The sequence below is a fragment of the Staurois parvus genome, unplaced genomic scaffold, assembly GCF_062004578.1.
Source record: "Staurois parvus isolate SC_StPar_1 unplaced genomic scaffold, SC_StPar_1.0 ptg001087l, whole genome shotgun sequence".
NCBI lineage: Eukaryota > Metazoa > Chordata > Amphibia > Anura > Ranidae > Staurois > Staurois parvus.
Genome location: NW_028318883.1, coordinates 1,471,987 through 1,499,409, shown reverse-complemented (window position 1 = coordinate 1,499,409; position 27,423 = coordinate 1,471,987). Strand labels below are relative to the sequence as shown.

Below are 27,423 nucleotides of genomic sequence, written 5' to 3'. Positions count from 1 at the left end.
ATTTATTGAACAGATATAGTGCTTTCAGTTGTATAATTTAGGTCTTGCTCACATGCGCATACTACAGGCTACTCCTATGTGAAGGCCATGTTTGCCCACACAGGGATGCGCAGGTGTTCGTGTATCCCTGTGCAGGCAGTCCCAGTTGAGATGTGGCAGCTGCATAGACACAGCTGCTGCTCCCAATTTGACAGCTGTGTAGGTGCGAATGCATGGTCTTGAATGCAGACAACGTGCGTTTTGGGGCTATGCACTCGCATGGCTGTCAAATTGGAAGCAGCAGCTGTGTCCGTGCAGCTGATGTATCCCAACTGACAAGATTGGGACTGCCTGCATGGAGATACTTGGAATACCTGACCTCTCGTAGGTGTACACTGTAGTACACCCCATGTGAATGAGGCCTAACAGACCAAGAGGGAGCAAAAAGAAGTTAATTGTTAAGATTTACATATAATTTAAGTTCTGTGTTTTTTCTTTGTGCTTTAGAACTGCTACCCAGTTTACAGCCGAAACAGTTCCGTCGGCCACAAGGTCTCTTCTGCAATAAAAAGCCTGCCTTTTCAGTTTGTATATGTGTGTGTTTATATCTGTGTGTGTGTGTGTATATGTGTGTGTGTGTATATGTATGTGTGTGTATATATATATATATATATATATATATATATATATATATATATTTATTATTTATTTATTTTTTTTACATTTGGTTCCACTTTAGTAACCAACTTTCCTTAAATCATGCCACTTGTTTTTTTTTTAGTAGCTTCTTTATTTAGCAATAACGTGTACAGAAATTATAACACTGGAAAATGCTTGTCAGTTACCTTAAGAGTTATGTTTCCATAATATTACAGTATAGAATGCTTAGTGGATGCTCTGTATTTCTTTTCTTTCCTTTCAAGAGATCTTTGAGTCAGCCTTCTAGATGTAGTTAAAAAGGAAAAGAAAAACACATGTCCAATCCAATTAGGATATCTGTTTGATCTGTGAAGAAAACTGTCATCTATTTTTATTTATATATATATATATATATATATAGTTCAAAGCCATTTCTGGGTGCATAAACACATTTCTGCAACTGGTGTTTTCCCCTCATTTTTACTTTTTTCAATATGTATTTGGGAAAGAGAGCTAGAACTATTCACTATCCTAAGTAGAAAAACAGGGTAAGTTGGGGAAACGGGTTAGGGAGGAAAGAGTAGATTGGGGTTTAGTAATGGAAGAAAATAGGAGGCTAGGAAAGGGTGTGCAGGTTGGATAAGTATTGAAGAGGAGGGAAAAGAAAAAAGGTGGGAAGGGTAGGAGACCATCTCTTCCTCACTTTTCAGACTAGTGTAAGCACATAGTATCTGCTTATTCTGTGTGAAATGGACTTCTCTGCAATTTTCTCCTGGTGTTTGGTCTCCAGAAAGAAACCATGGATTCCAAATCTTGCAGTATTTTTCGACTTTTTTTATAGTCTTAGTGAGTTTGTGGTTTTGAAGATGGAGTTCTTTGTTTTTACATAGCCGGAATACATGCTTTACCGGCCATTAAAAAATGTCTTAATAGTGGATATTTTTATTTTTTAATGGATACACTATTCTGTAATAAAAATGTAGCTGAGTTCCTGTTTAAAGATATCCTAGTGAGGGTTATTATAGTTTGTTCTACTATATTCCGAAAAGGCTCAAGCTTTGCCATTCCCAGAAAATATGTCAGAGTGCCTTCCTTCTCCAGCCAGCTCCAGCATTGATTTGAGATATCTGAGAATATTACATGGAGCTTTGTGGGGGTTCTGTACTCATAAGAAGCTTGTAACCTCCCTCTTGATATTTACTAGATATCAAGGTTTTATGTGTGAAAAAAACGTTCTCTTTGGTTTTAAGTGAAGTTGATATTCAGGTCTGTTTCCCATTTCTGCCAGAACAGGAGTTTTGGGTTAGTCCTCACAGCAACTAATGTAGCTTAAATATATGTTAGTGTAATGCTTGCTGGGGACTGATCCAGACATAGTTGCTCAAAAGCGGTCAGGTATTTCACTGTCTTAAGCTGTTCTGAGCGCATTGAGATAGTCCCCTAGTTGAAAGCTGCAAAGGAAACCAAGCTCAGTTGAAAATTTAGATTCAATTTCTAATCATAAGGGACATCATTACTGGAAAGCCAGTTGAAAGAACGCCTGCTTGACCAGGATGTAGATTTGAGGGCCTGCGAGGCCATTTTGGGATTGTGGTGAGCCTAGAATTGGGAACAACGGGGCTAAGGGTTGGAGAAAGGTCGCTGTTTTTAAAATATTGTTTTAACACTCTGTATTACCTACCATGGCTACTGATGGCTGAGCTTTTTAGCGCACCTGGCAGATATGGTAGGCCAACTTTAAGTTGATTGTTACAATCTGACCCCGAGTCAGTACGGATCTCTTTAGTTTCACTGGTTTTTCAGCCTAAATGTGTTTTTAAAAATGTTGTTCTCAGGTTGCATAGAAAACCTAATGGATGCTTTACCAGTAAGATCTGAAGTAGGTATAACAGCCTTATTAAGCTTTTATTCATTTTAGTAATGCTATTGTGTCGTAACCATGTAAACACTTCCTTATTCCATCGTTTTCAGTCCATTTTAATTTCTGGCTAGGGGGCTAAATTAAGTTTAAAGATTCATGAAAGGTAATAGACATGTTTTTCCCCAGATATCGAATATAAGATTGAGATCATCAAAAAGGGGAAATGGTTTCTAATTTGCTTCTTTTAGACTATCTGTAAGTTTGATACCCATCTCTTCAGACTTTGAGTCATTTATTTAAAAAATTTGAGAGAGCCATAGTGCGTTGCCACCAGGTTCATAAGTGATATTATTGGGGATGTGATGAAGAATAGATTATCCACGTATGCAGCAAGTTTATGTGTACCTAACTTGGTGTGCAGTCTGGAAATGTCGGTCTGATTCTGAATAGTTTGTAAAAAGGGTTCCAATGGAAGTAGAAATATGAAGGACGAAAATGGACAGCCCTGTCATGTACTATTCCTTATATTGAACATATTAGATATAGTCTCATTGACTTTGCTGCGAACAGCATGGAATAGAGCGCATTCAATCATCTTTGCATATAATCATCCAGCCTGATGTGAGACAATGTTGTTCAGATAAAATCACACTCTACCCTGTCAAATGCTTTTACGGCATTAGTGAACAGAAGTATTAGATGTATATGTTTCATTTGGGCATGGCTTCTCTAACTGGAGTACATCCCAACTGATCAGGAATTTTTAAGTCAAAAATGAAAGGTCCCTTGTTGAGAGAATTTTTGTAAACCTTTTTAAATCCAACAGGGTTGTTTGTCCTTGCTCTCTTTTTGGCAGTGACCGTTAGTTGGGCCTTAAGGGCTGAGTTCGCCTTTTCAAAAATATAATAAATACACATTTTTGCAGTTTAAAAAAATTTACATTTATAATTTTTTAGGAGCCTGCAGAGCATTGCACCCATGTTCAGTGGATCTAAACTGCATGTCAATGCACAAAAATGCAATGCAACAGTGCGCATAAAAGCCCAAAAAAAGAAGACAGAAGTGACCTGAAATGTAAGCTTAGCAAAAATGCATCGCAAACGGACGTGTCAAATGCAAGTCACTGTGTATGCAAAAAAAAAAGTAATAAACTTGCTGTCTCTGGTGTGAATGGGCCCTAAGCAGTATTTAAACCCAAAAGCAAATATGTATTCTATTGCGGTTTACCAATTCTTAGATGTGATGGCTGCATTCATTTAAATTTTTTAAGCTTTCTTTCTTTTATTTTCATCTGGTGATCTAGCCAGGAAATCTGTTGTTTTTCAACAGAACAAGCTCTCCTACAAACCATTTAACCATAATATTTATAACCATAAAACCTTTACCCCCAAAGAAAAAAAACTGTTGCTGTAACAGCTTGTGTAACTGAAGTTTGAGCTGGAGATTGGCTTCAATTTGTTAATGTATATAAATCTGCTAGTCCATCTAACACTCCCCCTCCCCCCAAACTGACAATGCTGCTGTCCAAAGGTGCCCCCTGTGCTTCTTCATCCAGAGTGGAGACACTCTAATAATGGAGGTGCATTACTGGCCAGATCATTAGGTGAAAACGGGGGGGGGAGAGAAAACATGCAGCCACCACATCTAATGATTGGTAAGCTGCAATATATTACATTTTTGTTTTTGGGTTTAATACCACTCTCAATTTATCTCTCACCTACTTTTTATGCTAGGGACTTTTTATTTACATTCTCCATCATCTGAATTTCGTATAGTAGGGAATCTACGTGTGTGGGAGCTGTATAGTTTCTTTCTATGGGTATCCAGTTTTATGAGGGAACCTCTGGTAAAACACCTTTTAGGTTTCCCATAGGCAGAAGAGTGGGGTGGTTTCATTCGCGTTCCTGGAGAAAAGTAAGTTAGGGTCCTGTAGCATCTGGTTCTTATATGTAGATTCTTAAATAAGTAATTTGTTTAATCGCCATTGCCACTTTGGTGTTTGAATAGTTTTCTATTGTGAGAATGCAGTGCAGGGTTTGATAGGGTGAAGGATCCTTTCATTTGTGGATGTCAGAATTAGAAGATCACATGTTGGATAAAGAATAATCAATCATGGTGTATGTCTGATGATGGGATGAGTAGAAAGTGTAGTCCCTGTCTTGTGTGGTAATGGATCTCTATGTGTCAATTAATTGATGGTCACAAAGTCATTTTTTGGCCTTTCTTAGTATTGAGTAAGGAAATAAGCTCCCTTAGAGGCACCCAGTAGACCAGGGGTCTCCAAAGTTTCAAAACAAAGGGCCAGTTTACTACACAGTTATAAAAGGGCCAGACTGTTGGCAGTGGGAGTAGAAAATGTCCTAGTGTCAGTGGGAGTGAACAATGCCCCATCATTGGTGTCAGCAAGAGGAATAATGCCCCATCATTGGTATTGGCAAGAGGAATAGTACTCCATCATTGGTGTTAGTGGGAGGAATAGTGCTTCATCATTGGTATTAGTGTTAGTAATAGTGCTCCATCTTTGGTGTCAGTGGAAAGAATAGTGCCCCATTGTTGGTGTTACTGAGAGGAATAGTGCCCCATTGATGTCAGTGGGAGGAATAATGCCCCATCATTGGTGTCAGTTAAAGGAATGGCATCCCATTGTTGGTGTCAGTGGGAGGAACTGTGCCCCAAGGGCCAAATAAAAGCAAGCAAAGGGCCGCAGTTTGGAGACAACTGCACTAGATAATCCAGTACTATATTATAGTCTTCTCCTATAATGAATGCCATCTTTGAATCTCTCAATCTTTTTGGTAAACATGTTCAAAGTAGTAATTTGATTCTTGGTAGGTATAGACTGACTAGAGTAACCTTTTTGACAAAAAAGAAAGCCCTTATTATGAACAGTTGTCCAGAGGTAATCTGGGATGACTTCTTGTACCTTTCATGCAAGTTGTCTAGAGATTAGAATTGAGACTCCCTTGGATTTGACATCAGGGGAGTCCCTGTGATAGACAGGAAAATTTATAGTTGGTCAACTTTGGAATCTTATCTGCCCTAAAATGAGTCTCTTGTAGAAATATAATTTGAGCTTGCTGTTTCCTCAATTCTCAAGTTTTTCTGGTTATTTTCTGGATGTTTAAGTCTTTTCACATTGTAAGAGGTAATGGTAATTAGTGATATTGTATAGAGTCAAGTTTAAGTCTGCAGAGAAGATGGGGGAAGGGAAGGCAAACTGAGAGGAAAAAAAAAAGGGTATGAGAGGGGGTGAAGAGTGCAGTAAGGATTGAGGGATGCCATATCATTGTACATTATTGTAGGTGCCTGGGGGGCCCTGGGTGATGTCCGTTCCACTTTAAAGAGATCCATTCAGGTCTAAATGCCTCCTTTTTCCACTCCGACCCACTTTTATTTACCTTTGACATGCTTAACAGCTACTTTAAGGCTTCATTAGAGCCACTACAAAATACCCAGTCCTTTCAGGTAAGAAGGAGCATGTGTTTTCTTTTCTTGAGTTGCTTTTGACCTAAGTGGGCTGTCTCCAGTCCCAAGCAGACTTGTGTGAGAGAGGGTAATATCATCATGTATAAATTCTAATGCAATCCGATACAGAGTTTACACATGGTTAGTACAGAAGGCAAACTAACTAAAGAATGGTGCAGGGAGTGTGTTAAGGTTTCTATTATTATACAGGATTTATATAGCGCCAATAGTTTGCTCAGCGCTGTACAATATAAAGGGAGACAATACAGCAACAATACATATCAATACAAGAGGGATAGGAGGGCCCTGCTCCTTGGAGCTTACAATCTAAGAGGGAGGGGCTGGTGGTACAAAAGGTAATAACTGTGAGGGATGAACTGATAGGAGAAATAGAAGATTCGGTTATTAGCTGAAGGCAGGATAGGCTTCCCTGAAGAGATAGGTTTTCAGAGATTGCCTAAAAGTGGGCAGAGTAGGTGATCGTCAGATAGATTGAGGTAGAAAGTTCCAGAGGGTGGGGGGAAGCTCTGGAGAAGTCCTGGAGATGAGCACGGAAGGAGGAGACAAGGGAGCTAGAGAGCTGGAGGTCGTGGGAGGAGCGGAGAGGATGATTTGGGTGATATTTGGAGACCAGATTGGTGATGTAATTTTGGGCACAGTTATAAATGGCTTTATATGTTATTGTTAATGTTTTGAATTTTATTCATTGGGCAATGGGAAGTCAGTGGAGGGATTGGCAGAGAGGGATGGCAGATATGGAACGGTTAGTAAAGTGGATGAGTCTGGCAGCAGCATCCAAGATCGACTGAAGCCTGCATTGAGGTCGGCCAATGAGGAGGGAGGGAGTTACAATAGTCAAGGAGAGAGATAACCAGGGAGGGAATAGGTTGCTTAGTGGTTTCAGAGGTTAAAAACTGGCATATCTTGGAGATTATTATTATTATACAGTATTTTATAAAGCGCCAATAGTTCGCTCAGCGCTGTGCATTACAAAGGGGGACAGAACATGTGACAGAACAATACCAATGTTGCGGAGTTGAAGTCTATAAGATTTGGACAGTGATTGGATTTGGGGCTGAAAGGACAGATGGGAGTTCAGGATTACACCTAGTACCCTGGCATGAGGGGAGAGACTGATGGTTGTATTATTGATCTTGATGGAGTAGTCAGGGGAGAGGACACGGGCTGGGGGGAATAGTATGAGCTCTGTTTTAGAAAGATTTAGTTTGAGGAAGTGGAGCGACATCCATGCTGGATGGTTGAGTATCAGTGGGTCAAGGGGGCTTTAAAGGAACTCTATCACATTTCTTGTTAAGGCCAAAGTCACAGACTAAGTGTACAGTTTAGTTCTTATTGTTACATTCTCTTGAAATGTTTTGTTGTAACATTTACAATGGATTGCTTCACATTTGAAACCATTGCACCTCACATTAAGTACAGATGAGGTGATTGTAGCCATATTAGTGCACTTGCGACAGAAACAATTGAGTACTGTCCATGATACTTTTTTTTATTTGTACTAACATACAATTTTCAGAACAAGCTTTCGGGGTATGTCAGAGTACTGCTTGGACCTTGAAGAAGGGGACATACCCCAAAAGCTTGTCCTGAAATTGTATGTAAGTGCAAATAAAAAAGGTATCACGGACAGTACATACAGATGAGTAAACACTCCCTGTAGTAGTGGTCTATTAGGTAATGGTATGAGCATCCCTGCTGATGAAGTGCTGAGATGAGCCCAGTTAGCCTCATAGAGAAGCTGTCCTCAGTCACACCAGACCTTCCTCCTGCGGACTTCTTCTTCTGCTGACTCCTGCTCACTACTTTCTTTTGCAGTGACATGGAGGTCAGCAGAAGAAACAAGTGGGGAGATGACAGGGATCATTGGGATTAACTCTTTCTGAAGGGTCCATTTCCGCACTGACACTGTAGAATCATTTGTAAGTAATCATTTTGTTTTCCTTAAAGGTATGACATTGAGATAACATATTTGAATATGTGACAGGGTTCCTTTTTAATTTTGTCACATTGACTTATATAGACTTTTTAAAGGGTTTATAACTACACTTACCCTTTTAAAGAGATGAATTTAGGTGTGTAAACTTTTGTGGAGTCTGACATTAATCTGGCCAGTAATTTACAGAAAATAATTTATCTTTTTACTTTTGTATGGGAGTCATTAACCCAGGGCCTTTCTATGCTGTGGTCCTTGTCATTGGTGTTGCAGAGTAAGAGGCTGTTTGTATTACAATTTCAGTGGGATGAGCCCTCTGGGGTTTTACTTGGCAATTTGAATGAGCGATTGATTGCAGTTTTAAAATGTTGACTGCCTGACCTCTTGCTCACCCGCGACTTAATAAATCACCTCCTCCGGGTGTTAACACTCATTTTACTAAATAACTGGACACTTCAAAGGCAGAGGTGGACCCCCAGTGTCAGGCTATCCTGGGTGAACAAGGTAGAGCCACACACAGCCTATAATCTGTGTTATGGACTGAAGAGTCCATCTTCCAAGCAACTCCTTTTTCTTTTTAATAATTTGTAAGTTCAATGTGCACCATTTTCTTCTATTATAGTCTACTTTGCCGTAATCAAATTTTCTTTTTCAAAGAGATTATGGAACATTTGTGGGACTTTTATCAAGTATTGCACAATTATGATCATCTGCAATCCCCAACGAATTATTTGCAGTATTTCAGCTTGTAATACTTTTACCTTTTAATATTCACTAAAATGATAAGTGTGTGTTAACTAGCAAAGCTTGTGAATTATTATTATTATACAGGATTTCTGTAGCACCAACAGTTTGCTCAGCGCTTTACAATATAACGGGAGACAATACAGCAACAATACAGTTCAATACAAGAGGGATAGGAGGGCCCTGCTCCTGGGAGCTTACAATCTAGGAGAATTTGATACATTTTTGTATGTTTGCATGTCGTTGTGTAAGGGTTGTCATATACAGTATGTCCGGACAGATGCAAGGGATACAACCGATTCAGACATTGCTTGTAATAGGAGGAGTTAGCGAAGCAATTAGGATCTCTTCCAAATGTTGGAAAAGCATATTACATCATGCAGAGATTTTACGACTTATTGGAAAATCTTTTATTGATTGCCAGTTCATTTTTTTTTCTCATTAGGAAGGAAAAATAACTTTGCGAATGTAAATGAGTCAGGGAGAAAAGTTGTGGAGGCGTGTGATTTGGCGGGGACAGGCGGATTTCTCACCACCCAATTGTTCTCAGTAACCGATCCCGTCTGTGGCCATCTATTGTGTCATACTGAGCTGCTGTTCAAGTCTTGGGCAGGTCTGGCTCATGTGCTTTGTAATCTATTATAAACTTTAAAGCCTGGTGGCAGACTCTCTTGTGATGTCTTCGGTAAGATTTGATTCACACGGCATACAGTGCATTTAGTGTGTGTTGATGCAGCTAAACACTTGAGTTGACGTGCATTAATTTGTGTTTTGCTTTAACCACATTGCATTTATGTGTTGCAAAGGCTCAAGGTTCAGCAGGCTAAACCCAGAACCCCCCCAATCTAGCAATGTGCACCAGAGCCTTGGCTCTCCCGGGTCTCTCCCTCTTCGGCTGAGACAGCAGCAGTAGCCATTGGCTCCTGCTACTGTTAATCATACCCAAAGAGCCAATGAGGAAAGAGTGGGGGCGGGGCCAAGATGTGCTGTGTGTGTGAATGGACACTCAGGGCAGCAGCTCGGGATTGAGCTTGCTCGGGTTCCCCCATAGCAAGCTGCTTGCTATAAGGGCACTAGTCAGGAGGGAGGGGCCAGGAGTGCTGGCGGAGGACCTTAAGTTACATCCAACACTTACACCTAACAAGATGGATTTATTTGCACATTTCACTGATGGCGTTTGGAAGAAAGAGATCCCTGAAGTAAGTACTGCAGCCAGTGGTTGCTAAAAGCAAGATTATTGTTTTTACCTCTGTGCTAGTTTTCTTATGTGATGTACAGAATAAAGTCATTACCTAGTTTTTTTTTGTTTTTGTTTTGTTTTTTTTTTTAGAATATGTTAGGTGGAGTCTTTGCTTCTTGTATTCATTCTTACTGGCTCACTAGTCTTGCCAACAACAAGGTACATGTTACATGTGACTTTACAATGTTTTCTATAGCAGTAACATAATTTGTGCTCTGACATTGTGACGATGCACAGTATACCGTAGGAAAACCACCACCAACATTTCCCTGAGTCTTCTGTTATAGTACAGACATGCAGATGTACAAATTCAGGACCCAGAAATTCCAATTCAATAGTCAGGAGATAGTTTTAAGGAAATAAAAGAGAGCCAATCTATTTAGATTTTTGTGTATATACAGGTGAAACTCGGAAGCTTAGAATATCGTGCAAAAGTTCATTTATTTCAGTAATGCAACTTAAAAGGTGAAACTAATATATGAGATAGACTCAAATATATGTAACAAATCACAGCTTGAACTATCTTGCTTTGCATGTAATGAGTCTATCTCAAATATTAGTTTCACCTTTTAAGTTGCATTACTGAAATAAATGAAGTTTTGCACGATATTCTAATTTTTTTAGTTTCACCTGTATAACAAATTATTAATGTTGTTTAAAGTGACCCTAAACTCCTGGTGTATTAAAATACTCTTCGAGTATGTATTCCTAACCTAAAAAAGGACCTTCTCTTGCTCTGTCTCCTCCAAAACCCAAAATGAATTTGTTCTTCTTTCTGTGTACTGACTAGCTGTTGCTGGGTGGCTACCTTCTCCATGGTCCCACTGTATGTAGGAAGCACTGACCGCTAAGTGTCTGTTGACCTGTTGTTGGCCCATGTTTACCATTTAAATTTGTATCGTTCTTTGCACAACCGCCATCTTGTGCCGCTCCATAATAGCAGGTGCTAATTCTCATTTTCTAATACTAGTAGTAGATTTGAGCAATATGAAGATTTTGTTTAATTTGCACAAGATGATTGTATTTAATTTTGTAATAAGTGTCCATTGCATATCAAGGTAATACAATCAATTTTCAATAAAATAAAGTACATATATTCATTGCATGCAAAGTTGTGTTTATATGAATATTTCTGGGGGTGGGGAGTTGGGGATGGGGGGTGTCCATAGATTTCCTCAGACTCTTAAAAGGCTCCAGACTCAAAAATGGTTAGAAATCACTGCTCTAGAGGTTCTCCTCCCCAGCGAGTAACTTGCATGTATATTCTCCACTCCTGTATGCATTACTTTGCAGTTTTCTTCATTGAACCTCATCTCCCATATACATACCCACCCCCCCATTTTGAACCTCATCTGCCATATACAGTTGTGTTCAAAATAATAGCAGTGTGTTGAAAAAAGTGAATAAAGCTCAAAATCCTTCTAATAGCTTTTATTTCCATCCACACAAATGCATTGGGAACACGACACATTCTATTCCAAATCAAAACATGAAGAAAAATATAACAAATTTGTGTTGTTCCTTCAACAAATTGAAGAAAAGTGAATATTAGACTGTTGCACGTTTACTGGTGTGTTTGGGGTCGTTGTCTTGTTGGAACACCCATTTCAAGGGCATTTCCTCTTCAGCATAAGGCAGCATGACCTCTTCAAGTATTCTGATGTATTCAAACTAATCCTCCCTCGTATGAGATAAATAGGCCCAACACCGTAGTATGAGAAATATCCCCATATCATGATGCTTGCACCACCATGCTTCACTATCTTCACGGTGTACTGTGGCTTGAATTCAGTGTTTGGGGGTCGTCTGACAAACTGTCTCTGTCCACTAGACCCAAAAAGAACAATCTTACTTTCATCAGTCCACAAAATGTTGCGCCATTTCTCTTTAGGCCAGTCATTGTGCTCTTTGGCAAATTGTAACCTCTTCAGCACATGTCTTTTTTTCAGCAGTGGGGCTTTGCGGGGGCTTCTTGCAGATAGCTTGGCTTCACATAGGCGTCTTCTATTTGTAACCGTACTCACAAGTAACTTTAGACCTTCTTTGATCTTCCTGGAGCTGATTGTTGGCTGAGTCCTTGCCATTTTGGCTATTCTTTTATCCATTCGAATGGTAGCTTTTCGCTTTCTTCCACGTCTTTCAGGTTTTGGTTGCCATTTTAAAGCATTTGCGATCATTTTAGCTAAGCAGCCTATCATTTTCTGCACGTCTTTATATGTTTTCCCCTCTCCAATCAACTTTTTAATCAAGGTAGGCTGTTCTTCTGAACAAGGTCTGGAATGACCCATTTTCCTCAGAATTTCAGAGAGAAATGCACTGTAACCAGCATGTACGACATTTGCTGCCTTCCTTCCTTAAATAAGGGCAATAATTGCCACTTGTTTTTCAAAGAATGAATGAACTCACTAATAGAACTCCACACTGCTATTATTTTGAACATGCCCCTTTCAATTAGTGATTCAATTACACAGAATCAGCAGCATGCATGTCATGACTGTTGGGTCTGTTGGATTTCTATTACTCTACTACACCTGCTAGTAAATTATTTACCATGTATAAATATAATTTCTACCAAAAACAGTGATTGATCAGGTTAGTGATGTCTGACTGCTATTATTTTGAACACAACTGTACACCCCCCCCCTCCCTTTTGACTAGGTCTTCTTGTAAAGATGCTATATCCTGTTTGAGGTTCACCTACTCATAGAACATGAAGATTGGTCTGGCAAGAACAGTTCTTCATAAAACCATGTTGGCTGCTCCTTATGATACTATTTATCATCAACAAATTCTTGCATATGGTTCATTATCATTTCTACCAATAGTTTACATACTATTGATGTTGGCCTGTCTGGTCTGTAGTTTCCAGGTATATATCTTGGCCCCCCCCCCCCCTTTTTTTTTTAATATTGGCACCACATTCGCTTTTCAACATTCTGCTGAAACTATTCCAGAGAGTAAGCTGACTGTAAAAATTAGGAACAATGTTCTGGCTATAACATGGTTCTTTGGAAACTCTTGGGTGCAAGCCATCCAGGCCTGATTTGTTTGCATGATGTTTTTCTAGTATTTTTTTAACACTGGTCTCTGTCAATCACAAGGGTACATTCAGTATACTGTTATCACTAATATATGCTGTCATTTCTTTAAAAGAGAAGTATGGCCAAAGTTTTTTTTTTTTTTTGCCATACTTCTTTTATGGGTCACAAGAGTGAACTTACTTTTGCTCTCCTGTAACCCAGAGTCAGCTAACAGTGGGCAGATTTGCTCTAGGATCTGGAAAGATCCTGACAATGTCAGGATCCACCCGGATGCCTGGTCATCAGCTAGTTAAGCCTCTCAGCGTGCCACTAAGAGCTGGAGCCAGCTGATTCTGCCCCTCCCCTGTCCAACACTCCAGTGAGCACTGTAGGATTAGAATGGGTTGTGGTGACTGACAGTCAGTGCTCTCCACTCTGAACAGACTGAAAACTGTGTGATCAGTGGTCATTTAATCTCTCAGTTCTGGGGATTAGAGCCGACGTGGGACAGCTACCGCAACACACCAATGCTGCAGGATGGAGGGGAGTATGTGTATTTGCTTTTGTTCAAACCCAGTATATCTCCTTTAATGCAAAATACTTTATCTGTTCCTATACTGGTCAGTAAGAGCCCTACTGTTTTTCAGCATGACTTTGCATCATTGTGAATACCACTTCAAGCAGCCAAGAAATACACTACTGATTTTTTTGGAGCAATTTTTTTTTGCTTTTTTTTTCCATTCCTGGATCAGACCTACTCAATTATGACATGTTGAAGGGAAGGATTGGTCACCCACAGCCTTGGGGACCCCTCAAATAGTCTTATTTTCACAGAAATTATAGTATTTTGTTTCTGAAATCACAGACTAAGGAATAATAGAACCCCTAAAAAAACAGAAAAAATAAAATGTGCAATGGAGGGGTAGATATTGCTTTTTGTGTTGTTTGAAAATATTATGGTATTAGCTGGCATGGACCTCCAACAGGCAGAGCCCAGTGCCTGGAGGAAAACTGTAGCAGAAGATTATCATACATTGGACATGGGTCATGTAGACAGGCCATATGTGTAGACTCCAGCAGATGTTAGCATGTTAGTTTTTAGAGCCAGAGTGAAAGGACCTTTCTCAGGACACACACATTTCACCAAGAATCAATCATTCCTGTTCTATTATTTAGCCATCACTGTAACATTTGTTTCCAGAATAATCATCTGATTATAGAACAGAAAAATATTATCTCCTCTTTCCTAAACGACCCACAATTATTCAAACTGCATGTTCTCTCAGCCGTTGCAAACTCAAGAAAAGGAAATTACAGAACTGCATTCTCTGGAGAAAGAAAATCACCACAATAAAATGAAGGAACAGCTCCACATTGAAGAGGTCTTCAGCTTATATGTATTAAGCAGGCTACACATTATAAAATGTTCTTGTTCAATTTCCTTTAGATTTACTTTCAACTATGTAGTGCAAGGCCCTGCCTGATTGCATACAATTTAAAAGTGTTTAGGTGTGACCTCATATTATATGGTTTTGGTAAATCTAAAGGAAAATTGTATAATGTGTAGCCAGCTTTATCTTTTCCCTTGTTTCTTAGATACACAGATCTACAGAGAGCTATTGTGTGAGAGCTGACATGCTTCTGCTCCCAGGTGCTGCTTTGTAATTGCTCAGTTGATGACCAATCCAATTAGACATTTCTCCTTCGGAATTTTGGTCTCTTTCTCCAACTTCCTCTGTACCATTTTGCTGCTCTGTCTATAGAAAAATTGTAAATATTCCGATTTGGAAGCTGGTAATTGATGTGGACTTTGGAATCCCCAGCATACAGTTGTGCTGAAAAGTTTGCATACCCTTGGAGAATTGGTAATATAGAGTACAATTTCAAAGAAAACACGAATGAGTATTTCTTATGGGATTCGTATTCAACTGTAGGTCATATCAGCATGGCACGATCATAAAACAAAACCGGAAACAAGTAAACAAATCAGATGACCCGTGTTCAAAAGTCTTCATACCCTTAGTTCATAATACTGTGTATTACCCCCTTTTGCACCAATGACAGTGTGCTGTCTTTTGTAATAGTTGTTTGAGGCCCTAAATTCTCGCCTTCAGGTCATGCAAAGTCTTTGGTCATCTTGCATGAAACGCACACATTCCCCTGAGTGGCTCGATGATATTGAGGTCAGGAGACTGTGAGGGTCACTCCAGAACCTTCATCTATTTCTGTTGTAACCACTGGAGTGTCAACTTGGCCTTGTGCCATTGTTGTGCTGGAAAGTCCAAGAGTATCCCATGTGCAGCTTTCATGCAGAAGAATGCAAATTGTCTGCCAGTATTTTTTTACAACATGCTGCATTTGTTTTGCCATCAATTTTTAAAGTTTCCTGTGCCTTTTAGAGCTCACACCCTCGAAAACATCATTGAGCCACCACCATGCTTCACAGTGGGGATGGTATTCTTATCTTGACCCCTATTCAAACATAGCACTTATGGTTGTGACCATAAAGCTCTATTTTGGTGGTGTTATGCCAGATTACAGCGTTCCAGATGCCTGTGAGGTGTGTTAAGGTGTTGTCAGGCATATTGTAACCTGTCTCGCTTTTTTGTGGCATTGGCACAGTAAAGGCTTCATTCTGGCAACTCGACCATGCTGTTCATTTGTGTTCAAGCATTGTCATATTGTGCTCTTTGAAACAGCCACACTGTCTTTTTCCAGACCAGCCTGTATTTCTCCTGCAGTTACCTGTGGATTTTTCTTTGTATCTCAAACAATTCTTCTGGCAGTTGTGGCTGCAATCTTTCTTGGTCTACCTGGCTTTGGCATGGTATCAAGAGATCCCGAAAATTTTCCAGTTCTTAATATGTGATTGAACAGTACTGACTGGTATATTCAAAGCTTTGGATATATTTTTCTATCCTTTTCCATCTTATAAAGTTCCATTACCTTGTTATGCAGGTCTTTTGACCGTTCTTTTCTGCTCCTCGTGGCTCAGTATCTAGCCTGATTAGTGCATCCATGTGAGAGCTAGCAAACTCATATTTATACACAGACACAAATTGCAATTTAAAAAGCCACAGATGTGGGAAATTATTATTTAAGTGCCAGGTTAACCTGTGTGTGTGTCTATAACAAGGCCAAACATTCCAGGGTATGTAAACTTTTGATCCGGGCCATTTGGGTGATTTCTGTTATCATTATGATTTAAAAAGGAGTCAAACATCTATGCGATAATAAATGGCTTCACAAGATCACTATCCTTAAATAAAGAACAGTTTTTTGGCATGATCAGTCATTTCAATATCAATGCCAAAATTTCACCAGGGTATGCAAACATTTGAGAAAAATTATATATTATGAAACTCAGCCTATCCAACACTGAAATACCAGCTTTGACTGGATTTAAACTTTCAAAGCTAAACTTAAGGCAAACAGGTAAAATCACCACTGATGCATAGGGAGCTGGTTTACCTGCCAATGGGTTTGTATTTGCATTCATCCAGTCCCGAGGTCTATATAGCTCTGCCACACAGCACAGTCAGCCCCAGTTCAGCTGTAATAAGCAATTCAGTCAGTTTGATCTAGAAAGCTCCTTTTAGTGACAGCAAAAACATAATTCTGTTTTAGCATTCGTATTTGATTTGTTCATTAATGTATGGTATATTGATATAAATTTGTGTCTCTGTCTTAAAGCCCACCTCCAGTGACATCGCTGCAACATTCAACTGTGAGCCCAGGCTGGCGTAATGGCTCATTCCTTGAAGGTGGATTCATGACAGCCTGGGTGCACAGAAAATGACTTGATTAGTGCTGGCCTCCATATAGTTCCATTTATGATTACCTACTGCATCACTGTTTTTCTATCTTTTCCTATAGGCTATAAGTTCGGTGTTCTGGAGACTCGTCTTTCATCCAGTGGAACTTTTTAGTCACGCAATAGGCCGGAGCCTCCGAAACATCATGAAAGAGATTCCCAGCCAATGGCAGCCCCCAGTTTTCATTCTGCTTTCGCTCATTTGTATCAGTATCTTGGTTGTAGCCTACACCAAGAGGAAGAACCCAACAGCCGAACCAGACCGGACTAGGCCAGTTATCACTGGGCCCAACAGTGTTAAGGTTGCAGAGACCTCTAGAGTCTCTACCACGGTTACCTCACTACGAAAAAATAGAAGAACTAAATCTACAGAATAAGAACAAGAACATTTCCTAAAGATTCTATTTTGGAGACCAAATATGTTTGTATTTCAGTATCATGCATTTTATTCAGACAGATAAAGTAATGTTTTACCCATTCAGGAGACCGTGACTTCAATTATGAGTTGGAATTTCTTAAATCAAGACCAAAAAGTAAAGTTTCAGTAGTGTCTACTATATTTGCCAATAGACACAGTTTTTACAGGACTGTAAGGTGCCAGACTTGGACTAAAATAGGCAGAGTTGTTTTTGTCCTAGGAAATTTCCTTTGATTTGTAAAGATGATAGTCCAGCAGATGCAATACTTAGCACTGTGGCTTTGGCAATTGGGTTGCAATTTTGATTCATCCTAATCAAGTTTGTTCTTCTAGTATTAGTGCAAGCCATTGTATGGAGTATTATATACTCCTGGTATATAGTGAGATTATAATATACTCTTGCAGCACTAGGGCCATTGGTTTGAATCCCAACCATGACACTGCCTGCATGGAGTGTGCATGTTCTCCCTGTGCTTGCTTGGGTTTCCTCGGGGTACACCTGTATATTTCCACACTCCAAAAACATGCTGGTAGGTTAATTGGCTCCTGTCTAGGTTGACCTTAATGGGTGTATGTATGCATATGAGGTGGGGGCCGTAAATTGTAAGCTTCTTTTGAATATACAATATATGTGAAGTGCCATGTAAAGTGTTAGCACTGTATAAATGCTTGTAATAAATAAACTTCACGAACACCTTTTATATATCATACTGCATAAGAGGAAAAAAAGGAACACACTCTTCATTATAAAAACCATAGTAATAGTTTTTTTTTTGATCCATTCAGTGCACAGACAGATCCAGATGAATCAATAAGATATTTACTATGGCTTTTATAATAGAGATAGGCTTCTTTTTTCCCCTCTTTTGCTGGTATGCTTAAGAAGTAGATTGCAGACTGCTGGTTGGCCATTTCTCTGAAGTTCTGGAGCACAGCACTTTTAGCGGAGAAGTGAATTTTTCTGTTTCATAAAACCTTTTTAAAGTGTATGTGAACCCTCACCTTGTAAAACAACCCATTCAGTTTAAAACAGAAATGAAAGGCAAAACATTGCTGTATAGCAGGGGTCTCCAAGCTTTTCAAACAAAGGGCCAGTTTGCTGTCCTTCAGACTTTAAGGGAACTGGACTGTGGCCAGTGGGGGTAGAAAATGTCACTAACCCAGCATCACTAAGAATACACATTACCTTAGGGTTGGTGGTCAGTAGGAGGAGGAGTACTACCCCATCATTGGTATTAGTGGCAAGAATAGTGCCGCACCATTGCGAGATGTGAGAGACATAGGGCCCCATTGTTGGCGCCAGTGGGAGGAATATTGCCCCAATGTTGGTGCCCCAATGTTGGTGCCAGTGGGAAGAATATTGCCCCATTGTTGGTTTCAGCGTTGACGTGCCCAGACTATGGCCATTAAAGTATTTATGTACTCTCAACAAACCGTAAAAAAAAGCTATGTTTGACCTCTCTAGCTGCTTGTACCATGAAGTAATTCATTGTGGGAGATCCTTAAAGCCCACAAATACTCTAAAGTCAGTTTCTAAGGCCTCTTTCAGATGGGTGTTTCAGTCAGGTCTGTGTGTCACTTTTCCAGGTGGACCTGATTGGAAGATCCATTCATCTTTTATGGACAGGCAGGTCTAAACATCTGTTTACACTCACTCACCGTCCGGCTCTTATCAGGCTTGCTAAAAAAAAAAAAAAAAAAAAAAGAAAATCAGGAGATGACTCCATCCCTTTCGGTTTAGGTGGAGTGGATCAAGGGTAGCCACTCACTCTGCTCTGATCAGCAGGGGATCTTTGAGCTGATCCCCTGCTGATTGGCACGGAATCAGCCCTGTGTGAAAGGGGCCTGACCGCTTATAAAATACCTGCTGTGTGTTTACATTAGAAGGCTGGTAGGCTGCCAAGATCTGTTCTCCATAGAAAATAGCTAAAATATCAGTGCCTCTGTGAACTTTAAAGATTGATTTCTTCACGATGTTTATAGCTACATAGGACATAGGATGTTTATAGCTACATGGTTTTAAAGTACGTTTATTGCCTGTTTGTAATATTTAAATACTTCAGTGTATTGTCAGGACACAAGTTCACTTCACGTAGTAATATTTTGTGCTAGGTTAGAAGGAGATAGTTGTGGTTCACAAACGTATTTGTTGCTAAGAACCCTGCACCCAGTTGTCCTGCACCAGATTTCCAGCACTGAAACGTAACTTACAGCAGATTGATCATTTGGAGACACTGTCTGTTATACAAATAATTGTGTCTACATGTTGACAGGAATTAGCAGGTGCAGTCCAAGCTGAATCAAAATGGAATATTTCTCATGTGTAGATGTTGTAAAACAATTTGATGTCTCTGTTACAATCCTATGATAATGGGGAAATAGAGGTCTAATGGAAAATTCCTGTTCTTCTTTGGCTTCAAGGAATCCCTTTTATGTGCAGAGACAGGACAGTGAACAAGAAGTCTTTTTAAAGTGTCTTTTGATCATTTATTATCTGTGACCTTTTCCTTAATACAGGCACTGGATTTTTTTTGTCTTATATTCATATAACTAGTTTTTACTAAATGCTATGAACTTAGAAACAGTAATGGTATGCAAGGTGGAGAGGGGTTATCAGACTGGAGTTTTTAGGTATAGGAGGTAATGTGATGGGCTGCTGCTGCTGCAGAGTTGTAGGGGTTTTAAATTTTTTTAAATTTTTTTTAAAGCTAACCTCCTGAGAAGTAAGAGTTGGAACCTAGACACTCAACCAGGTTTTTAATGCTCTCAATGGGAGAGACTTGCCCTCACTTTCTGACTTGGGCAGTGAGTGGAATTGTTTCCAATGAGACAATAGTATAGTATGCATGCAACAAAAGCCTATATTTATTATCTAGATGTTATAAATAGTTTACAAGTAGGTTCTCTGTGCTGACTAGCTAGATCTACAGTTTGGGTTAAAAGGAAATTTCCTCAGTAAGAATGACACAAATTTAATACCCGATCCATTTATTTAAGTAATGATTGAGAAAGGGTAGGTGTCACTGTAAATATTACTGTGACCCCCAGGGAGTGCCGTTGTAATTTTAGGGTTATATCAATCATCATCTTTTGGCCTGTGAAGGTCAGTAAGGATGTTAAAAAAACAAACAAACAAAAAAAACCCACTTTGTTTAATAAACATCAATTCGCCAAAGTTTGACACCTTCCTCCTGAAGTGTTGAGTTCTGTATATACCTAGGGCGCAGTTTTGTCAGCTTGGATGTGATGTTCCGTGCCCTCTCCAACAATGCTAGGAACAGTCATATCACCGGTTTACCTTTGCTGTATGCTAACCAGTGATGCCACGCTCATACTGGAATATTTAAGGCCAGATTTATACTTCCTGTTCTCCCTTAGTCATCTGTCTTATTCTGCCCCCATTTGGGTACACACAAATCGAAATTTGGCCTGCACAGCAGCGACCAGACGTATTTTGATCTGTGTGCAGCTCTCCGTGTTCGACAGAAGCTTACTGTTCACAGCATTCCCCTCCACAAACCTCACCTGCTCACCATACATCCCCCCAGCATCCAGTATTAAGAGAGTCACCACTTTGCTAACATGATCATCTCAATTCGCTCCATCAGTGTAAACTGTTGCACAAGTGTCTCGTTTTCTGCCTCTGTTCCCTGTGATCTGCACACTACAGTCCATTCTTACAATCAACGTGCAAACATTTAAGGCAGTGGAGCTGTGCCCCAGATGTGTGCGCAACTTAGTACTGTTCACACCAGAGCATTTCCCTTCCTGCATCAGGAGTCTCAAAGTTTGCTTTTAGTTCTGGAGTATTTCTAAGGCAGGCCATAGACGGGCCGTTTATTGGCCGAATTTTCAGCTGATAAACGAAAAATCGGTTGGCCCCTTTGCCAATGCTGCCACCAATGTCCACGAAAAATGGCAGTTTTTTGCGGATTTTCCAGCACGACCGATAAAAATAAATGAGAAGATCTGCGAAAAACAGCCGACGGGCTGGCCTCACTAACGGCATGATTATCGGCTGATTTTTTTCGTGCGTACAAAAATTCGGCCGATAAACGACCCGTCTATGGCCTGCATAACCCTGATGAAGGACATTTGCTGTTTTTTAGTGAAAAAGGGAGCTGGCTCTTTTAACTTTGATATAAATGAGAGAGGCGTAGTTATATCGAAATAGTACTGCGTTAAAGATTTTGTACTTAATGGGTGTTAAATATTAGATGTTGCAAACTCAGTATCCATCTTTCTAGCTAATCTTGGAAAAAGAGGTTTGTTCCGATTCTTTACATTTTTTATAATGGGTAAAGAATTTGGTTCTTGGCAAAAGGTTTTTATGCATTATTTATGTTCAACAACACTTGCTACTCTATACTTCACGATCAGAGTCCTAATACGGTATGTTCGTATCATCTTTATCATAGTTCCCACAACGTTTTCTACAAACATCTCTTATCCATTTATTTACTCAGCCCTCCTTACAGCCTGAATTGTTTGTGTTAGGAAAGTCACAGAACAGCTTTGTGGATACAGTTGCATCAGGTTGGCAGAACTGTGCTGGGCTGTAGCTAATGACAACAAAAATATACAATCGTTCTTGTAAATATACAGGACTGGTTAAAAAAAAAAGAGTGATCCATGTAGTAAAAGTTTCCTGAGGTAAACTGAACTGATTTAGTGCAAAAACGCTGTTGCTACTTTATATTAAAGTGAAAAAAGCTTTTGTAATTCTAAATTGAAATTTACTAAACATGAAATATTATTTGTGCAATCTGGCAATACAGATATTTTTGGCTATAGAATATTAAATGTAGCAATGCAATGAGGTTGCTTTAAGAGTATACTTTGTGCCTGATCTTATTTTTTATCTTCATCTAATGTATAAATTGATTTGTGAGGATAGAAAGAATGTGATCAGAGCATATCACAGAACAACAGTGGGAAAAATAACTATCTGATCCACTGCGGATTTTGTAAGTTTGCCCACTTACAAAGAAAAGGATCTATGATTTTTATCATAGATGTATTTTAAATGATAGAGACAGAATATTAAAAAAAAATCCAGAATAACACAATGCAAATGTTATAAATTGAGTGACAGTTCAGTGAGTAAAATAAGTATTTGATCCCCTAAGAACCGACAATTCTGGCTCCCACAGATTGGCTATGTGCTCACATGGTACACAGATTAGTCCTGTCAATTTAAGAAGGTGCTCCTAACAACGACTCTTTGTGTATAAAAGACACCTCTCACAGAATCTCTTTCTTCCATTCAAACCTCACCATCACCATGGGCAAGAACAAAGAGCTGTGAAAGGATGTCAAGGATAAGATTATAGACCTGCACAAGACTGGAATGGGCTTCAAGACCATCCCAAGAAGCTTAGTGAGGAGACAACTATTGGAGCATTTATTCACAAATGGAAGAAATACAAAAAAAACACCACTCGCCCTGAGTCTGAAGCTGCATGCGAGATTTTGTCTCACGGGGTAAGGAAGATCATGAAAAAAGTGAGGGATTATCCCAGAACTACATGGGAGGAGCTTGTGAATGATCTCAAGGCAGTTGGGACCATAGTCACCAAACAAACCATACAATGCCAATGAACATCTAAATTATTCAGAGAAGGATTGATAGAAAAGGCTGTGGTCACAAGAGAACAAAATTGAGCTGTTTGGCATTAACTCAACTCGCTGTGATTGGAGGAAGAACACCATCCCTAGAGTCGGGCACGGAGGTTGGAACATTATGCTTTGGGGCTGTATCTCTGCTAAAGGTACAGGCCAACTTTGCTGCATTGAGGAGTCAATGGACATGGCCATGCATAATAAAATCTTGCATGAGAACCTTTTCCCTCAGCCAGAACACTGAAGATGGGTCATGGATGGGTCTTCCAGCATGACAATGACCCAAAACATACCCAAAAGGCAACAAAGGAGTGTCTCAAGAAGAAGCACATTAGTTCATGGAGTGGCCTAGCCAGTCTCCAGACCTTAATCCTATAAAAAATTTGAGTTGCCAAGCGACAGCCAAGAAACCTTAAGGATTTAGAGAAGATCTGTAAAGAAGAGTGGACCCAAATCCCTCCTGAGATGTCTGCAAACCTGGTAACCAACTACAAGAAACGTCTGACTTCTGTGATTGCCAACAAGGATTTCTCCACCAAGTACGAAGTCATGTTTTGCCTGAGGATCAAATACTTATTTTACTCACTGAACTGCAACTCAATTCATAACATTTGTATTGTGTTTTCTCTGGATTTTTTGTTGCTCTTCTGTCTTTATCATTTACAATACACCTATGATAAAAATGATAGACCCTTCATTTCTTTGTAAGTGGGCAAACTTACAAAATCTGCAGGGGATCCAATAATTATTTTCCCCACAGTATAATGCAGACAGAACATGGTTATTAAAGTGGCTATGAAGGCTGACTCTCTTTGCATTCTATACATCAAGGTAAAAAAACCTTCTGAGTGCTGCTCCTCCTACAGCCCCTCCCTTATACTCACTTGAGCCCCATCTCGATCCAGTGATATGCAGGGAGCCTTGACTTTCCCGAATCTCTCTTCTCATTGGCTGAGACACAGCATCAGTAGCCGTTGGCTCCCACTGATGTAAATCACATCCAGTGAGCCACTGTGGAGAGTGCGGGGGCAGGGCGGGGCCACAGCTCTTTGTGTATTATGGACGCATAGAGTGGGGCTCCGGAGTGAGCATGGACCAGTGCCCCCATAGTAAGCGGCTTGCTATTGGGGGCACTGGTCAAGGGGGGGGAGGGGCAAGGAGCACTGGTGGGGACCTGAGAAGAAGAGGATCAGGGCTGCTCTGTGCAATACCAATACACAAAACAGGTGAGTATCATATTTTTGGGGGGAGGGCCAAGAACAGAGATAATGCAGGTCTCCTATTCTGCCAGACAGAACTGTGCTGTGTGGCACAGCTGTGTAAATCTCAGGACTGGATCAAAAGAAATACAAATGCTTTGGCAAGTAAACAGCTTCTATTTATGTATTTCATCGGTGTGTCGATCAGTTTTCCTGGAGTTCAACTTTGTTACCATATTTGACATTTGATCCACAACTGTGCCAATGTTTGTATAAGCCTCTGAAGCTGGTGGCTTTATGATTAAAAAGCTAAATAAAAAACATCATAAATTTCATTTACCACTAAAGAAAAACAGAAATAAAAGAAAGTGCAGATCTCTGCAAGAATATAATTACTTATTTATGACCCGTTGTTGAAGGGAGCACCATTTTTTCAAGGAAAGTTCAGTATTTTGTAGACTTAAATGCTTGTTTAGTTATTTCCAGAAAGAAGCATATTACACATTAGCTGTTTTTCATTTACACGTGTGCCCAGGGGCACAGTAAATACTGAAGATTGATCTGGGTTTTTACTGCACCCCTTAAGCAGCAAAGGCAGCTGGATGGGAATGTATACATGTGCACCCACGACAAATGTATACCTCCTGTCGAAAGCTAATGGGGCTGCGCCACAACCTCCCTTCAACTGTGTGTAATGTGTTGTGGTGCAGTGATGCAGCATTTTGAAGGTTGGAACAGGCAGTGAGGAGGTGACAGATCACTGGATCGCTTATCAAATGGGCGGCAAGAGCTGACATGTCTAAATTTGACCATAGTATTTGGAATATTGAGCAGTTTTGTAACGATAATCTATTACCTCCGCCTTTTCTGTGTGGTTTACATGATTCCATCATGGGCTGAAGCCAGTGTCAGCATTGCTTTACCCATATTCATCTTGTCTATGTCTGCATCCCCCTCATGTAAAACACATCCTTCTGGGAAACATGAGGATCCCAAATCTTGTGAGAATGCACGCATGAAGTGACATCGCTGGCAGCTAGACGATTTGGGGCCTGGGGTAGTTTGTTTTACTATGTACTACTAGTTTTTTTATTAACTTTTTAGCTAGTGAGTTTACATAGGGTGGGGTAATAAATAAAGGTTTTAGTGGTGGCCAGTTTTAATTCAACTTTTTTAAAGTCTTCAGCAAAGATTTTTTTTTTTAATTTGCTTTGTATGGTTTAGAACCTCTTTTAACGTGGTTCTACAGTCTAAACATTTTTTACCGCAATACATTTCCTGTTAGTAATAGTGATATCGCCCTCTCACCCTTTTATAAGTACCTGAAGCCTCACTCAATCCTGTGCTGTTCCATCTGTAGTGGCTCTCTCTGCTCTTACAGGTTTTGCTGCGGCAGCAGGAGCCATTGGCTTCCACAGCTGTCAGTCAAATCCTGTGATGGAGGGTGGGCCGAGCCTCACTGTGTCTGTTGACACAGGCGGTGTGGCACGGCATCACACACACAGGTGTGCCACAATAGGGGGGGGGGGGAGGTTGGGGGTAATAAAGGTTTCAGTGATTAACAGGTTTTTGCGCAATGGTTTTTGATTTACTAAAACTGCAGAACGCAAAATCTGGTGCAGCTGTGGTGGTAGCCAATCAGCTTCTAACTTGAGCTTGTTCAATTAGGCTTTGACAGTAACACCTGGAAACTCATTGGTTTCTATGCACAGCTGAGCCAGATTGTGCACTCTCCAGTTTTAGTAAATCAACCCTAATGTCTTCAAGTCTTCATCCAAGTTTTCTTTTTGGTCCTCGTCTTTGCTGTGAATGGTTTAGAACCTTTTTTAAAGTGGTTCTAAAGCTTAAACATTCATTACCTTAATGCATTCCCTGTTTAGATAGCAGTATTGCCCTCAGGACTGGCTGCTACAGCATCCCTTCAGACGTGCCGGCCACAGGAGTAGTGATACCGCTGTCACTACTTCTGTCAGCAGCAGTGCCCCTCTCAATGTGGTGCCTGGGGCACGTGCTCCCCCCTCCCCTTCCCCAAGTTTCAGCCCACTGCTGGCCTATTGTGTTCTGACAGCTGCCACTGGGGACAACAAATATTTGGTTTTATAAACAATGCTTGGTATTTTTTCTTAGACAAAAATAGATTTTGGTCTCTTGCTACAAATAATACATATTAATATTTTTCTTTGGCTTGGGTCGTAGAAGGATTTTATTTATTAATGCTGTTCAAAGACCATCACATATCAGTTTTGTAGAAGGCTATTTAGACAGTCCCTCAGGTACTTGCTTTCAGAGATGTTTGACATCTGTATGTGCACAGTTCTCAGAAGACTATAACTGGATCCAAGGATCAGGGCCCTCATATCCCTCTTGTATTGAACTGTATTGTTGCTGTATTGTCTCCCGTTATATTGTAACTGAGGAAACTGTTGGCGCGATATAAATCCTGTATAATAATAATAATTGTATAATGACTGGCTTTCTAAACGCTCTATAGAAATATTAGAAGTTTGTAGTAATACCGAATACTGTGAACAATACATCACATTGCCCTTTTCACAATATTCTGGTTATGTGTGGCGATTCTAAAGATCCTGGAGACAATGCACACTTCTATCTCATAAAACATGAACTCTGTAGAGTGAGATCTGTCTATCTTCAACACAGTTTGGGTTGTTCCCAGTTGAAGGATGAAGCGTCATGAGCAGTAAGCAGTCTTATTATTAAGGCACTCCATGCGTTCAAACTGCCCGTGGAGCATCAGTTCAGATGGCATCTTCAATTTATCCAAGGAGACATGACTATCCTTACATCCCTGAAAAGATCGATGTATCACTGTCAACCACAGTCACAAAAAGTGTAATAAATTTGTGCTTTTCTCAGAAGAATGTCTCTGTTTTTTTTTCCATGTCATACAGTCTGTGTTCTCTTTGTATATCTTCATATGCTTCAAACAAATTTGTTGTCTTCCTCCAAGAAAGTGAACATTCCTAAATGAAGTAGCTATTAATTTATTTGCACTGGTGCAGGAGAGAGTGTAATAATTGTCCCACTGGGAGAAGGAAGCCATTGGGTTAATCTGGCCTGAGGGACTTCAATGCTTTAAACGGAGTCTTGTGAAAACTTTGACCCAACTTTGTAGATTGTTCCCCAGTGATACAAATGTATCATTCCTGTCTGATGCATTTCAAGGTGTTAACTATTAATATTAATGTTTTGTATGCACAGCTGTTCTTTCTGGTTATTTTACAGCTGTGGTTGTTGGCCTTTGCTGATGAAGAGGTGATGAGCACCCAGTAGTAAGTTCTTTTTAGGGGGTAATGCTTGGTTTGTCCATTAGGAATTATTTTGATAAGTCCATTTTTAGTAGCTAATGAAAGTTTAACAAGAACGGTATGGTCACACAAGAGATATTAAGTGAGCCGAGTTGGAAATTTTTACTGGGAAGATGGCTGCTGGTTTGGTTGAAGAAAC

General features: G+C 39.9%; 1 protein-coding gene across 1 annotated transcript in view; it reads left to right on the top strand.

Annotated features, from left to right (window-relative positions):
- The window catches only part of LOC149440434 (chloride channel CLIC-like protein 1), a 149,292-nt gene extending 132,097 nt beyond the window's left edge, over positions 1-17,195 (top strand). Inside the window, exon 5 of the mRNA XM_089658652.1 lies at positions 16,779-17,195. Within this exon, the coding sequence (XP_089514778.1) occupies positions 16,779-17,093 (315 nt within the window). The 3' untranslated portion in view covers positions 17,094-17,195. The remainder of the gene's footprint in view (positions 1-16,778) is intronic.
- The last annotated feature ends 10,228 nt before the right edge of the window (positions 17,196-27,423 follow it).